General features: G+C 59.7%; 1 protein-coding gene across 2 annotated transcripts; it reads left to right on the top strand.

The window, feature by feature from the left end:
• Positions 1-346: 346 nt before the first annotated feature.
• Positions 347-9,503, top strand: ANGPTL4 (angiopoietin like 4). 2 transcript variants are annotated; one of them, XM_063358425.1, is made up of 7 exons: positions 347-916; positions 1,417-1,527; positions 1,999-2,131; positions 6,573-6,686; positions 6,776-6,868; positions 7,164-7,439; positions 8,005-9,503. In XM_063358425.1, the coding sequence occupies exons 1-7, from the start codon at positions 386-388 to the stop codon at positions 8,184-8,186; spliced, it is 1,440 nt and encodes a 479-aa protein (XP_063214495.1). In that variant the 5' UTR covers positions 347-385; the 3' UTR covers positions 8,187-9,503. The 2 variants fall into 2 exon arrangements, with proteins under 2 accessions (XP_063214495.1, XP_063214494.1); XM_063358424.1 differs by having other exon boundaries at positions 6,773-6,868.
• Positions 9,504-14,146: the final 4,643 nt, after the last annotated feature.

Below are 14,146 nucleotides of genomic sequence, written 5' to 3'. Positions count from 1 at the left end.
GGTGGGAATGGGGACGGGGATGGGGACGGGGATGGGAATGGGGACAAGGATGGGAGTGGGGGTGGGAATGGGGATGGGGATGGGGACAGGGATAGGGACGGGGTGCGAGGACGGGCGCGGACTCGGCTCAGCAGCGAGGGACCGAGGCCGCCCCGGGCGGAGGGAGGCCGGGCTGGGCTCGGAGCGGGGGCTGCCGCGGGCGGCGGGTGCGGGGCGGCCGGAGCCCGGGGCCGGCGGGGGAGGGCGAACAAAGCGGCGGGGCCGGGCGGGCGGGCGGGCGGGCGGGGAGGGGCCGGGGCCGGGGCCCTCCCCGCCGCGGTGCGCGGGCGGCGATAAAAGCGGGGGCGCGGCGGCGGGGCGAGCACTGCCGGGCGGCCGGGTAGCCATGCAGCTGGTCGGGGCAACGCTGATGCTGCTGCTGTGCGCCGCCGCCGCGGCCCTGGGACCCGCACCGGGACCCGCACCCGCAGCGGGGCGGCCGGGGGCCGAGCGGCGGGCGGCGGCCGGCAAAGAGCGGCGGGCGCAGTTCGCCTCCTGGGACGAGGTGAACGTGATCGCCCACGGGCTGCTGCAGCTCGGCCACGGCCTGAAGGAGCATGTGGACCGCACCAAGGGGCAGATGCGGGAGCTGGGCAGCCGGCTGAGCGCCCACAACAGCTCCATGGGGCGGCTGCTGCGGCAGGCGCGGGAGGCGCAGGAGCGGGGCGAGCGGCTGCGGGCCAGCGTGCGGGAGCTGGAGGGCCGCGGCCGGCAGCTCCTCAACCTCTCCGAGGCCCTGCGGCAGCGCCTGGAAGAGGTGGCGGCCGACAAAGCCGAGATCCAAGGGCGGCTGGAGCAGCTGGAGGGCCGTGTCCGGCAGGCGCTGCAGGCGCGGCCGGCCGGGAACCAGAGCGCCAAGGACCTGGGAGCGCTGCAGGTGAGCACCACCGGCGGCCGGTACCGGCAGCGACCGCGGGGAGCAGCCCCGGGGGGACCCGAACCACCGGGGGAGTGGGGAGCATAGGGGGCGGACCCGACCTGTGCGGGGGCACCGGGAGCGACCCGGAGAGGAGGGGGAGACCGGGGCACCGGGAGCGACCCGAGGGATGGGTGGGGGAACCGAATCCGCCCGGGGTATGGGGGTGAAGCGGGGAGAGGTCCTTGCCTTCCCGAGCGGGAAGAGCGATGGGGGACCCGACTCTCCTGGGGTGGCGGGAGGGGAGCAGCCGTCGGGACCCGGCCCTCCCGGGGTACGGGGGGGCAGCGGGTGGGGATCGGTCTCAGGGGAGTCGCGGGGAGAGCTGTTGATCCCGGGGGCATCCGTGGGGACCTGCCGAAGGGGGGACTGGCCCGCCTGGCTCTGCGCGGTACGTGCCGCGCAGCCAGATCTCCCCAGAGCTGTGGGGTTCACCTGGCTCTTCCCCCCCCCCCCCCCAGTCACTGATGGACGCACAGAACTCGCGAATCGAGGAGCTCTTGCAGAAGATCAAGCAACAGCAGTACAAGCTGGACAAGCAGAATCTGCAGATTAAAAGCCTGCAGAGCAAGGTGAGCTCCTGCCCTGCCCATCGGCTGGGGGACCGAGTCACGGGCCACCCTGGCAGCCCAGCTGGCGCAGCGCTCTGGTGACAGATCTGTCTGTGCTGCCGCTCCTTGGCTTCGGGGACCCTAGGAAGGTGGTGGCCCTGGTCCTTGCGCCGTGGCGTTGGTGTGAGGTAGCAAACTGTGAGCTTCCCAGGTATTTGCACAGAGGAATCGGAGCGTGGCAACAGAGCCTCTCCGTGCTCTTCCTTTGAGTTTATCTGCAGAATAAACTCGTTAGCATGGGTGTGGAAAGCCCCAGTCATTTCTGGCTTTGCCAGCCTTGGGTACCTCCTGTTTCTTGAGCTTTCTGTGCAAGTTCAGCCCCAGCTCTGGTCATGGCGGAGCAGCTGGTGCCTTGGCTGATCAGCTCCCGTGAGTACCAGTGTTGAAAGTGAGCTGAGATAAAACCCTTTCTGACTTGTGCTGTGTTTTTAGGTCAACCTGCTGATCCCCTTACACCTGAAGGACAACAAAACGCAGTCTCCGAAATGGAAGATAAACCCGAAGAAGAGCCTCAGCCTCACCAACCAGAGCCAGAACGCCAGTGTGGAGCCCGTGCCGACACAGAGTGAGTATCTGCCCGTGCTGCCCCGCTCCTCTGCGCCAGAGCAAACCTGCCGCGCTTGCAACCGTCTGCAAACAAAAGGTTCAGTTCTCCTGAGTCAGGATGTGATATTTGCTCGCAAAAACCAGAGCTTGGGAATTTGGCCAGACCAGGGGGATCTGGAGCGCGGGTAGGATCCTAGCCTTCTGGATCAGCATTAGTCCAGCAGGAATTCAAGGATTTAAGAGGAATTTTTCTGCCTGATATTAAGAATGCAGTGGGGAGGGGAGAAATGCCGCTAGCAGGTATTTGTCAAAGAGGATTGGCAGGTTGGGGGGGTGAATGCAGGCAGGAAAGGAGGATCTCTGCTCCTTGGAGTTAACTCTTGTTCACCTGCTCTCGCTTTACTGGGCAGAGTCTGCTGCTCGTTCCGCCTGCTGGCGGAGCCGGGGGGGTGTTAGGGAGCCCTGGACCGGGAGAGGAGAGTTAGATCCTTGTGCGTCCGTCTCCCTTGGCTCATGTTTAGGGCTCATATGTGAAAGACAAAGTGTCTCAGCTCACACTAGCCTTAGTGGAAGGCGCTGAGCTGCAGCGAAGGCACGGTACGCTCGCAGCCCTGGGAAATGTGCACCAGAGCAGGTGAGGGGATGCTGCGTCTGGAGCTCCTGGCTCTGCCTGGAGCATCCTCTCCGCTGGCACGGGGGCTGGAGGAGCTCCCGCAGAGCGAAGGGCAGCGGCGCGGGTGTCCCCAACTGCGCCGTGTCCTGCAGCCTCCCTCCTGGACAGGAATTGGTGTCCCCGCAGGGTTCGCTGCCTGGGAGCAGCTGCTCTCGTGTTATGTCAGCTAAATCACGGTGCTGGCTGTGTCTGCGCAGCTGTCCGGGGATGTCCAGTGTGAGCCAAACAGAAATCAGGCAGGGCGAGGATGCGTGGGGAAATCCTGCCCAGGGCTTAAGGCAGGGATAGCTATGGGAAAACACATGGTAATTTGTATGTGGAGCCTGGAGCTGTCACCGGTGGGCCTGGACGCTGGGTGGGCAGAACAAAGAGCGGCAGAATTGACGTGGAGAAGGAGGGAGATGGGACGTGTGGCCCCAAACTCCTCTTGGGGCTCGGCTCGGTGGGCTGACCAGCCTGCAGGAGGGCTATGTGATGTCTCCCTCTGTCAGCGCAGTACTAGCGAGCCAGAAAACTGTCTCAAAACCTCATTTCCCCCCTATTTTTTCCCAGCTGTGCTTTGTGACCTGCCCCCAGTAGTGTGTCATAGAACCCTGGAATCATTTGGGTTGGAGGGACCTCTGAAGATCATCTGGTCCATCCCCCTCCTCGTTCTGCTCCCAGGTTGTGCTGAAAGCGGGGTGCAGGGAGGCGGGTTTGGGTCTTTGCCGCTGGCTGGTGGCAGATGTAGGCTGTGCTGTCGGCTCCGCGCTGCCTGTGCAGCAGCCCCTGTGAAGCGCCGGGGGAGGCAGCGAGGGCCCCCAGCCCCCAGGGATGGTGTGAGAGCTCAGCGCCTTCTCGTGCCGCACTCTCCCCACCGGGGAGACCCTGGGCATCCCGACTCCCTCCCACCGGGCTGGGCTGCGAGCTCCCCCTTCCTTCTCTTCCCTAATCCCCGATGTTGGTATCGCTGACAGAAAACAAATTGGCTTCCCCTCATTAGCAAGTCGAGTGAGTCTTCTGGCAAACCTTAAAGCACACAATAGCTGGCGGGCCAGCCCCGTGCCCTCTGCCTGCGGAGGCTTGTGGCCGCTTTCAGAGCAGGCGAGCGCCGGGAAGGCTTGTGCCGGGGCAGGCTTGTGCCGGCGGCTCCCTGCCTATTGTCAGGCAGAGCCGCGGTGCCAGCACGGGCCCCCCGGGAACAGCGATGAACTCCACCAGCAGCCCTTTCAGAAAGACCCTTTTATTTGCATCCAGCGAACACAAGTTTGGTTTTTTTTCCAGGCCGGGGATGGCACAGGGCCAAGCATGTGAAAGTTGAAGGCTTGAAGCAGCCTGGAGAGTGAAAGGTTTAATCGCTTGCAGAAAGAGGATCACGTCTTTAGGCAGAGCCTGTGCTCCCTGGCAACTGGCCCAGTAGGGGAAAGGTAGAGCCCTGCTTGCTCTCCCCGTGGCGCTGGGACTCCAAAATAATTGGGTTGGGGTGGGGAGAGGGAGGGAGGCGATGGAAGCAGCTCCAGGCATGCCCTGCCATCTGCAAGAAAGGGCGTTTATCCCGGGTTGGTGACCTCCCGTCAGGCCTGGAGATCCTGTTGGGTAAATACAGTGCCATGCCTGGGGCAGCTCCAACCAGCCTTGTTGATCCTCCTGTCTTGTTTGGCTAAATAAAGGGGGAGGGAAAGAAAAACATCCAGAGCAGCCAGGAGGTCTTGTTGTTCTGCTGGTGCCATACGGATGTGCAACATGAACTGGAACTAACGAGGGTGTTCCTCAAACAAAAAGATTGAGCTGAGGCTGTTTGAGCAGCTGCATCTCATTCAGCTGCTTGAAAGTCCCTGTTGCACCAGGAAAACAGAAGAGATCCGAGTGCGGCCGGGGCCCAGGAAAAGAACCAGACAGGGACAGTGCTGACTTCTGCAAGCTGGGGCCACCGAGCGTCCACCCGGGCACGGTCCTGCCGATGCTGGGAGACACGGTGGGAGAGGAGGGGAAGAGCTGTGTGAGCCCAGCGGCCTCTGCTGCTGCACCGGTGTTGCTGTGGGGTCAAGTCCTGCATTTTCCTTCCCCCACCCCCCCCCCCCCAAGCCTTGTTTGGGTTCCCTGGCTGTGTTCGCCTGGAGAGCAGGGGTATCGGGGGTGCCCGTGGCCTTCCCCGCCTGCCCGGTGGCTTTCTGTGGTTTCGATCCTTCGTGCAAAACACTCGCCTCGGGTCCACGTGTGCACGGGCTTGGGGGAAGGCTTGTCCCGTGGGTGCGCTGGTGGCACCAGTCCCATGCTGACCCCAGCCCCGGGGGGTGCAGGGGGCGCTGGTGGCTGCGCAGGTCCACCGTGCTGGTGGTGGGAGAGGGGCTGCCTGTGCCAAGGAGGGGAGGGTTCACTGGGGGGCCAGGGGAAAGGGGAGGGGGGATAAGTGAAAGGTGGTGGCAGGCGTCGCATTGCTGTCCCCCTGTGCTGACCTTTCCTCCAGTCGTGGCTCTGCTCTTCACCCCGACACCGCATCGGGGCTCCCCGGCCACCTGACGAGGATGGGACGATGCCCCGTGGGGGCTGCTCTTGCCCTCAGCAGCTCAAAGCCCCCATTATCCCCCCTCCTGCCCCACGTGAAACCCCAGGGCTGTGGGGGAGGCCCCTCTCCTGCTGCTGCCCCAGATCACGATGCCAGTCCTGACCCTGGGGGCAAGGGGGACCCCAGAGGGGGGCTGGGGGGGGGGGGATGGCCATCACCCCGGCACAGCCCGGGGCTTGTCTTTAGGTTTCTTCACCCGTCTGTCTTGGGGTTGTGCCGGCAGCAGCTGTGAGCCACCAAAATCCATCTCACCCTCCCGTGGGGAGAACAGACCCCCTTTGTCTGGGGGTGACGGGGGCACCTGTCCTTGGCTGACAAAGAGCCCCTTGACTGCATCGACAGCCCAGGGCGACGTCCCTGCACATCTTCTGCAGCCTTTTGACTTGGGTTTTGTAACAGGTTTCCTCCCCACCCCCGCCCCCCCAGCCCCGTCTCTCCCCGGGTGCTGCAGGTGGTGGTTCCTGGATGGACTTTTATCAGCGCTGTTGAAACGGTGCTTTGCTGGCAGCGCCGGGCAAAGTCCCCGCAGGGGCGGAAGGAGAGGTGGGAGCCCGGCCGGTGTGGGGATGGCCTCACCCCAAGCAATCCATTCACGCAATGAGCTGAGGCTCCCTGTGATCCACCCACCCCTTCCCTGCCATGGTCAGTGTGTCTCGGGCCAAAGGGTGACCCCAGCCTGGCCACTTGCCTGCTGGTGGCAGGTTGCCCAGCAAGATGTCTGGCCAGGGCCACCACAGTCACTGAGAGTGAGAGGTCGTGCGCTGGATGCTCAGGTGCCTTCCTGACACCAGGACCTGGGGTTTCTTTCTGCCCTTGAGGCCCTTTGAGGCTGCTTGAGCCGTGGGGTGGGATGGGGGTGCTTGTCCCTGGCGTTACCCCACCCCAAATGGGCCGTTCCTGCCTGGTGCGGAGGGAGCTGGGAAGCTCCTCGTGTCTCTCCTCGCCGGGGAGCCGTGCTCTCCAGCCTAGGTCACCCCAGCCTGGCCTGATGCCTGGCTTCTGCCTTGGACGGAAGCCCAAGGAGCTGCATTTGGATAAATGGGAAGATATGGGCTCGCAGTGTTTAAAGACATGAGTCAGGGGTTGTCGCCTCCAGCGCGTGTCCGGGGCTGCAGCCACCGCTGTGCACAGCTGGCCGGGCTCATGGCCAGGGCTGCAAGTGCCGGGGCCATGGTAGGAGCAACCTGCTGAGGAAGTGGGATTCGGAGCCACCTTCTCAATCGCTGTTTCCTTCCCCTGCAGAGCTCCCGGAGGATTGCCACCAGCTCTTCCTGGCCGGGCAGCAAAGCAGCGGCATTTTCCAGGTGCAGCCCGCAGGGTCTCAGCCCTTCAAAGTCTACTGTGACATGACTTCAGGTAAAGTGGTGGACATGTCCTGCAGCACTTTGCATGGTAGTTTTGCAAGCGGTAACCCCGAATGACTGTGGTTTCCCTGCCTGCAGAAGGTGGCTGGACAGTGATCCAGAGGCGCACAGATGGCTCTGTGGACTTTGACCAGCTTTGGGATGCCTACAAGAATGGCTTTGGAGACCTTCATGGTAGGTGTCTATCTTCTTATCATGGGATAAGTGTTATCTTAGCACATTATCTTCCCTTGCTGGCCCCTGGAGGTGTCTCTGTGCCGGAGCACAGTGTTGAGCTGTGGAGGGGGGGGACACACCATTTGCAGATCAAGAGTCCTTGGTCTTCCTGACTTGTCCCGCACATGCCAGATGGCGATTCAAATGCTGCAGCGTCCTGGGTTGTCCCTTTTTGTTTCTGGAGCCTGTCTATGTTTCTGCTTTGCACAGCATGTTCGTGTCCCCGTGGCCAATGCCATGTGTTTCATTTCAGGTGACTTCTGGCTGGGTCTGGAGAAGGTACATCACCTTGTCCAAGAGGGAAGATACGATCTCTTGATTGAGCTGGAAGACTGGGAGGGAAATTCCCAGGTAGTTCAGTTTGTCTTCAGCCTTGGTGGTGAGAGCACAGCCTACACGCTTAACCTGCTGGGACCTCTGTCTGGAGAGCTGGAAAACGCCATCGGGGACTTCAGGCAGCTGCCCTTCTCCACTCGGGATCGTGACCATGACCTCAAAGCTGACACAAACTGTGCCAAGCATCTCTCAGGTCAGTAGGAGCTCTTCCTTCCCAGTGGCATGTGCTTTCCTTTCAGCTGTCTGGTGGCGGCCATGAGTGGGACGGTGACCCTGCGGGACTAGAGCCCTTTAGTGTTGAGCCCAGTTTGTCCCCTCCTTCCCTGGAAAGCCTCATCCTTGGGAGGAGCAATGCAGGGAACTGGGAGGGAAGCTGAAACCGGGAGGGGTTCATGATTCAGGTCTTGGCCCAAGCGTCTGTCTTCGTAACAGCTTTGCTGGCTCCCACCTTGCCTGGAAACCTTTCAAGTGAGGCAGAGGCCAGTCCCCAGGCTTGAGATGGGGCTGCTGAAGGGTTTGAGGGGGTTTTGCATGGAAGAAAGAGCATCATGGATTTGCAGATGCATCCTGAAGTCGTATAGGATTTGTGCAAAGGTTTCCCAGTGCATGGGACTCCTCAAGTCTGTATGAGGTGGTCTTGCAAGGTCTCGAAGCCCTGGAAAAGTGGGGAAAATGGGGGAAGGAGCTGCCTTGAACCTAGGTTTGTTTTCGGTCTGGAAGTGCTGTTGGTTAAACCTGCCTCTGCGTTGCCTTGGTAGGTGGCTGGTGGTTCAGCACCTGTGGCCATGCCAACCTCAACGGGAGGTACTTCCGCTCCATCCCTCGCCAGAGGCACGAGCGCAAGCAGGGCATCTTCTGGAAGACATGGAAAGGCAGGTATTACCCGCTGAAGTCAACCACCATGAAGATCCAACCCGCAGCACTGGAGGCAGAGCCCTAAAGCTGCCACTTGAGACTTGACCTTCTCTGCGGAGCACAGACCTGAGCTCCATCACTTGGTGTTTACAGAAAACAAACCCACCCTCCCCAGGAAGTCCCCACAAGGAGCATTTCTCTTGGTTAGCAGCCCTTTGGTGGCATGATGCAGCTCCTCACTAGAAGTAAAACAGCTCCGTGTTGCTGAAGCCCCTGGGTGGGAGCTCCCAAACCAGAAGAGGAGCCACCAGCAGGGAGACCCACCTCCAGAGCATGCACAAAGCTCTTCCAACCTGCCACGTGCTGCCGTGGCAAGTTCAAGTTGTTTGGTGCTTTCTGTCCTGTCTGAACACTTCTGTGCCGGTTTTGATGGGCTGGGGCTGGGGGGAAGGGGAGCATGTGAGGTGTTTCACTACCCTGGACCCAAATGGGTACGGAGCCTTGCTGTATCCTGTGTCTCACTGTTGGTCCCAACTGATGTCTTATGTACCCTCCTGTGGAAGCTCCCAGACCCTCCTTCCCCCTGGTGCCGTGGAGCGGTGAAGCCTTAGGCAGCTCCATCTGTGCAGACCCCGCTCTTGTGACTTCAGCCCGCTGAGAATAGGAGTTTTGGGGGGAAGGCTGAAGGACACCCTTTGCAGAAGGGGACTTCAGGCTCACTTGGCTTCCCTGGCCCCTGTGGCTTTGAGGCCCTGTCTTTCTGGCTGTGCTGGAATTTGCCGGGAGCTGGGGAAACTGCTTCCAACTCCAGGAGGCGATGGGTGGGATCCTGCAGCCCCTTGCATGAGGGCCAGATTTTGGAAGGCTGAATCTTAAGCTCTGCCCGAAGCCGACCGGTGCTGCTGGGGATGGTCAGGACGAGCACTAGGACAGCCCTGCTGCCAGCTGTAGATCTCCCGGGGGGGCTGCCTTCTCCCAGAAGGCTCCACGTACTTTGCAGAGTGAACAGCACCATCCTGCGCGCGTGCCCCAGACCTCGCTCTACATGGCCAAGGGGCAGCAAGGGTTTCTCGGCAAGAGCCGCCCCACCTCGTTCGGGTGCGTAGGTCGGTGCTGTCGTACAGCGTTGCCTCTGGCCTGGGCGTCTGGGGGAGAGGTGGGCAAAACAGGTCCCCAAAAAAGTGTTTAGGGGCCAAGCTGCCGTCTTGGGGCATCCCGAGCATCCCGCCCTATTGAAGTCATATTGACTACCCGCGCTAGAGCTCCTAGCTGCTAAATACTGTAAATAGCCATTTGTAGGATTGTTAGATCTCGTCGATGAATTTCCTGTTTTAATTTGTTTCCATATTTAAATGCAGTGTTAATAACAATGTGGTGTAATTTATAAATGTTGATGCTGGGAGGGGGGTGGGGGGGTGGGGCAACTGTAGTTTGTGTATTTTAAACTTTTTTTTTTTGTACTAAAATATCTTTTTCTGAAGATGTCTTTTAATAAAAACAAGCCTGTAAGTGTCCTGCCTGGATGATTTGCCCCATGGTTTACCAGTAGAAGCTGTGGGAGCTACGTGAGGACTCTGGGTTTGGAAATGCCACTTGTTCGAGCTGAGCGCTGTGCTTCTGCCTGGCCTTGGCTTTCAGCTGTCGCCTTACGGAGCTCCGAGATAAATCCCTGCTCTAACCCCCAGAAGGAGTTTTTAGTCTATTTGAAGTTTATGAACTTCTACATGTCTTTTCCCCTCTGGGCAGCAAGTTTCCAAGTGATGATGAGCCGGCTTTTCTTATTCCCTGATGGTAGACCTTTGCACCAGGGAGATATTCCTTGGAGCTGGCTGGAAAACCCTGTGCCAGCTCCTTGACCAAGAGCAGAGCCTGAGGTCTGAATTATCCGGACAGATTAAAATCGGAGCTGATCAGGACAAGCCCTAGCAAGCAGCAGCGTAGTCATCTCCCAAAGTGTTTATTGTGACTTCCAGGGAATGATTACGTATATGGGAATGAAATGAGCTGGGGATGGAGCGGGAGCCTTGAAGATGATGGGGGTGAAGTCCAGTGTGAGCCGTGGCCTGATACTGGAGCTGAAGAAAACAGCAAGTGCTTCTTTAGCTGGTTGAGGAAGGGGAACAAAAATTGCTCGCTGCAGAAGGAAGAAACAAGAATAAATGTGGCAGTGGGCTAGAGCAGCTGTATAAATACCTGATGTACCTAAACGTGGCCCCAGCTCCTGCGTCTGTCCTCCTTCCCTGGGGAAAAACCTGGGGTTAATTACAGCCCCAAGCTCAATTGCACAAACAGCCCATTATATGTGCTTTGTGCTATCTCTCTGCTCCCTCTTGCAGTCAGAAATACATTTTTAATGTTTCATTTGCTTAATTCAAAGCTTGTTTAGTCCCTGGGTGCACCGTCGGATACTGAAGTGCCATGTTTTAGTCTGGATGCTGGGGTGGTTTTTACGCATCAAATAGAAACCGGTGAAGGAGCTACGCTGTATTTAATCATTGCCGGGGTTGGTTTGGTTTTTTTTTTTGGCGGATCTGGGGTTTGCTCCCCACTGGTGCATTTGACCTTCACCCTCTACAGGAGGTGCCCGGAGGCCAACGCCAGCCAGCACCGAGCACCAGCCGGGGGAAGGCTCAGTGCCCCAAATCTCGCTGAGCCCAGGAGCTGCCCACGGCTGCTGCTTTCTTCTGGACCTCCGTCTCTCCCTGTTCTGTGGCGCGACTCTCCACGTCCCGTCAATGCCAGTGCCACCCCGCGCTCCCAGACCACAAGTCCCACGCTGGAGCGTGTCGCATCCCCGGGGCCCTTCCGAGTCCCTCTGCAAAAGAAGCCAGTCCTAGGTCTCTGTTCTCATCGGAAATCCCCCTGGAATCCTCCAGCTCCTTCATGTTCGCGGAACCGCAGCTTGCCGGGACACGCGGGGGCCGATGGAGGATGGGGCAGCGCCCCCCAGCGACAGCGAGGGGAACGGCGCCGTGCGCTGCCGGGAGCACCAGCGCGGAACCCCGGCACCGCGGGGTGGTCTGGGGTGGAAGGGCCCTTTCAGACCATCGAGTCCAACCACCAACCCAACACCGCCAAACCACCACTGACCCACGTCCCTCAGCCCCACGTCTGCCCGGCTTTTCAATCCCTCCAGGGATGGCGACTCCACCACTGCCCTGGGCAGCCTGGTCCAGTGCTTCGCAACCCTTTTGGGGAAGAAGTTTTTCCTAATATCCATCCTAAACCTCCCCTGGGGCAACTTGAGGCCGTTTCCTCTTGTCCCATCGCCTGTTCCTTGGGAGAAGAGACCGACCCCCCCGGCTGCCCCCTCCTTTCAGGGAGCTGCAGAGAGCGAGAAGGTCTCCCCTCAGCCTCCTCTTCTCCAGGCTGAACCCCCCCAGCTCCCTCAGCGGCTCCTCACAACACTTGTGCTCCAGACCCCGCACCAGCTCCGGTGCCCGTCTCTGGACACGCTCCAGCACCTCAATGTCCCTCCTGTAGTGAGGGGCCAAAACTGGACACAGCCCTCGAGGTGGGGCCTCACCAGTGCATCCTTCGGGTCACAGCGTGCCACTGCTCCCTGAAACAGGCCATGGCTGCCCTCCAGCCGGCTGTGCTGTGCCAGCCTGGGGCCCTGCAGCAGCTCCTGCCATGATGGTCCATCCAGGGCTTCCAGTCCTCCCAGCAAAGCCTCACCCAGGAGCTGGCAAGAAGGGCTGCTGCTTGTGCCGAGCACTGGAGGAGCTGTGCCGAAGGCGGTGATGGGGTTGGAGCTCAGCACATGCCGGGCGGCTGAAGGTCTGCACGTGGTGGGACAGGGCTTTTCGGGGCCAGAAGCGCTGGGGGACAGGCTGGGGCTGCAGTCCAGAGGGTGACACAGGGCTGGCACGTGCCTCAACGTGGAGCTGGGACTCAGCGGAAGCGGATTGAACCGCAGCTGCTTTGGACCTGGGGGTTCTCCCAGAGCATCGTTAGGTCAAGGTGATGTTGCACATCCCAACCCAGCTGCATTTGGTGGGCCCAGGAAGCGAGGAGAGCCCCAAGCGGCTGCACGGAGCCCCCCCCCCTCCAAATCCAACCTGCTTGTGAATGGCAGGAACAACTGCCGGGAGATCCGACAGTGGGGCCCCAGCCCGTTCTTGTACAGCAGCGGAATCCAAATCGCTCTTTTCTGCGAAGTTTGGCAAAGAGGGAAGGTGTTTGTGCACACACGGAGCTGCACCAGCTCGCGTAGGCGGACTGAGCCCTTGCAGCAGCGGCACTGGGACGCTGGAGGGGGAGAACCGGAGGCATCGCCCCGAGCGCTCCCCCCCCTCAGTGCGGCTGTCACAGCACCGCAAGGAAACACAAAAGGCAAACCCCCGCTTGAATCTGAAACCTGCTGCAGAGCCAAGAACCAGCAAATTAATAACAAGAGATGAGTTCTCCACCCACCAACACTCCCCAGGCACCCCCCGGCCCGGCCCCCCGCCTTGCCAGCGCCAGCAAGAGTCACGCTTTCAAAACCGTCGCTCGCTCCAAACGCCTCGGGGTGCCCCGCGGACACACTGGGGCGTCAGGACTCTCCCGGGCCTCCCAGGAACTTCAGCTCTTCTGCTGGAGCTCGGCAGCATCCAGCACAGATTGAGTTTCCCGTGGGTGTGTCTGGCCCGGCTTTGCGAGCACCCGCCCCCTCACCAGGCCAGGTCCCCAGCAGAGTATCCTGGGGTGGCTCCCCAGAGGGTCCTCACAGACACCCAGGGGACAGATCCCACTCCGAGGGTGGGAATGGGAACTTCTGGCTACGCCCCAGGGTACTGCAGGGGGCTGAGGCACCCAGGACAAGCGGCAGCATCTTGGGTGATCATTTGGAGCAAGTTTTTATCACGTAAAACAAGAAGCAGATGGCATAGGCCTGACTGCTCTTAACGGTGTGTGCCCCAGCACAGTTTAAGAAAATATTTGGGGCTCGTAGGACCTCTGCTGCCTGAGGCTTGATGGCCTGTGACCAATTCGAGGACGCATGTGGGCTCTCCAGAAAGGGTCTGCAAACACATTGCCCCATCAGCAACCAGTGACACGTGTCCGGTTTTGGTGGCACAACACCGATTCTCCAATGCAAAACATACCATGAGCCTGGGGGACTCCTGAGGTGAGGAACGCAGGGGCACCGGGCCGGCTCATGCTTTTCTCCGCTTCGCATCGCCCCGGGGCAGCACCCCCCCCCCTTGCTAACACTAAGTCACCAGCTCCACTCCCTGCAGCCTGTTAAAACTCTGCCCCAGGGGATTTCGGAGCTGGACGGCACTCGGGAGGACACCCCGATCGTATATTGCTCTTTAAAACTTATGGCAAGAATTCCCAGGCACTGGAAAAAGAAAGGAAGAAAGTGATTTCCATCCAAACTGATAAAAAATAGCTTTGGTTCCCCGCCCCTACATCCCTGCCGCACACACCCATTACTCAGTTCAAAACCAATTAAGGTACTTGTGATAATGAAAATAAGATGTTTTACTTCTGTTGTGCCCATTTTAACCAGAATAAAGCGAGGGTAGCGAAGGCCTCATTTGCAAGACCAGCAAGGAGCCACCTTCCTCTCCCTCCTCTCACCCAGCCCACCCCCACCACTGGGTGCGGCATTATCAGGTGTGGGAAACTCAGCATGGGATAATTCCCCTTCCCAGGAGATTCTGCAGCCAACACGTTCCACTTTTGCTCCTCCTGATGCTATTTAACTATTCACCGGATGGATGCTCGACATCCCTGGGCGTGCTCTAGTCGTTACTCAAGAGGGCTGTTTGCTGTGGTCCTGCAGGGTGGGAACAGCAGCAACGGGAGAAAGTGATGACGCCTTCCCACAGATCCTCGCTATTAAAGCTCCCTCTGGCATGGCAAGGTTTGCTGAGCGGCAAAACCGCAAAGAAAAGGTGAAAAGAAAGATTCTTCTCCCCGCTTGCTCAGCAATCATTGTTTGTCAGAGAACAGCACCTGGCCCGATTCATTGCTAGATTGGAATTGGCATCTTCCCTAGGCCGCTGGTTCTATGAATTTTTGGCTTTCCTTCCCAGCTGCTTCCATTGCCTG

This window comes from Chroicocephalus ridibundus, chromosome 22 (assembly GCF_963924245.1).
Source record: "Chroicocephalus ridibundus chromosome 22, bChrRid1.1, whole genome shotgun sequence".
Classification (NCBI taxonomy): Eukaryota; Metazoa; Chordata; class Aves; order Charadriiformes; family Laridae; genus Chroicocephalus; species Chroicocephalus ridibundus.
Note: the sequence above shows the minus strand (reverse complement) of the source record. Positions and strands in the feature narration are given on the sequence as shown.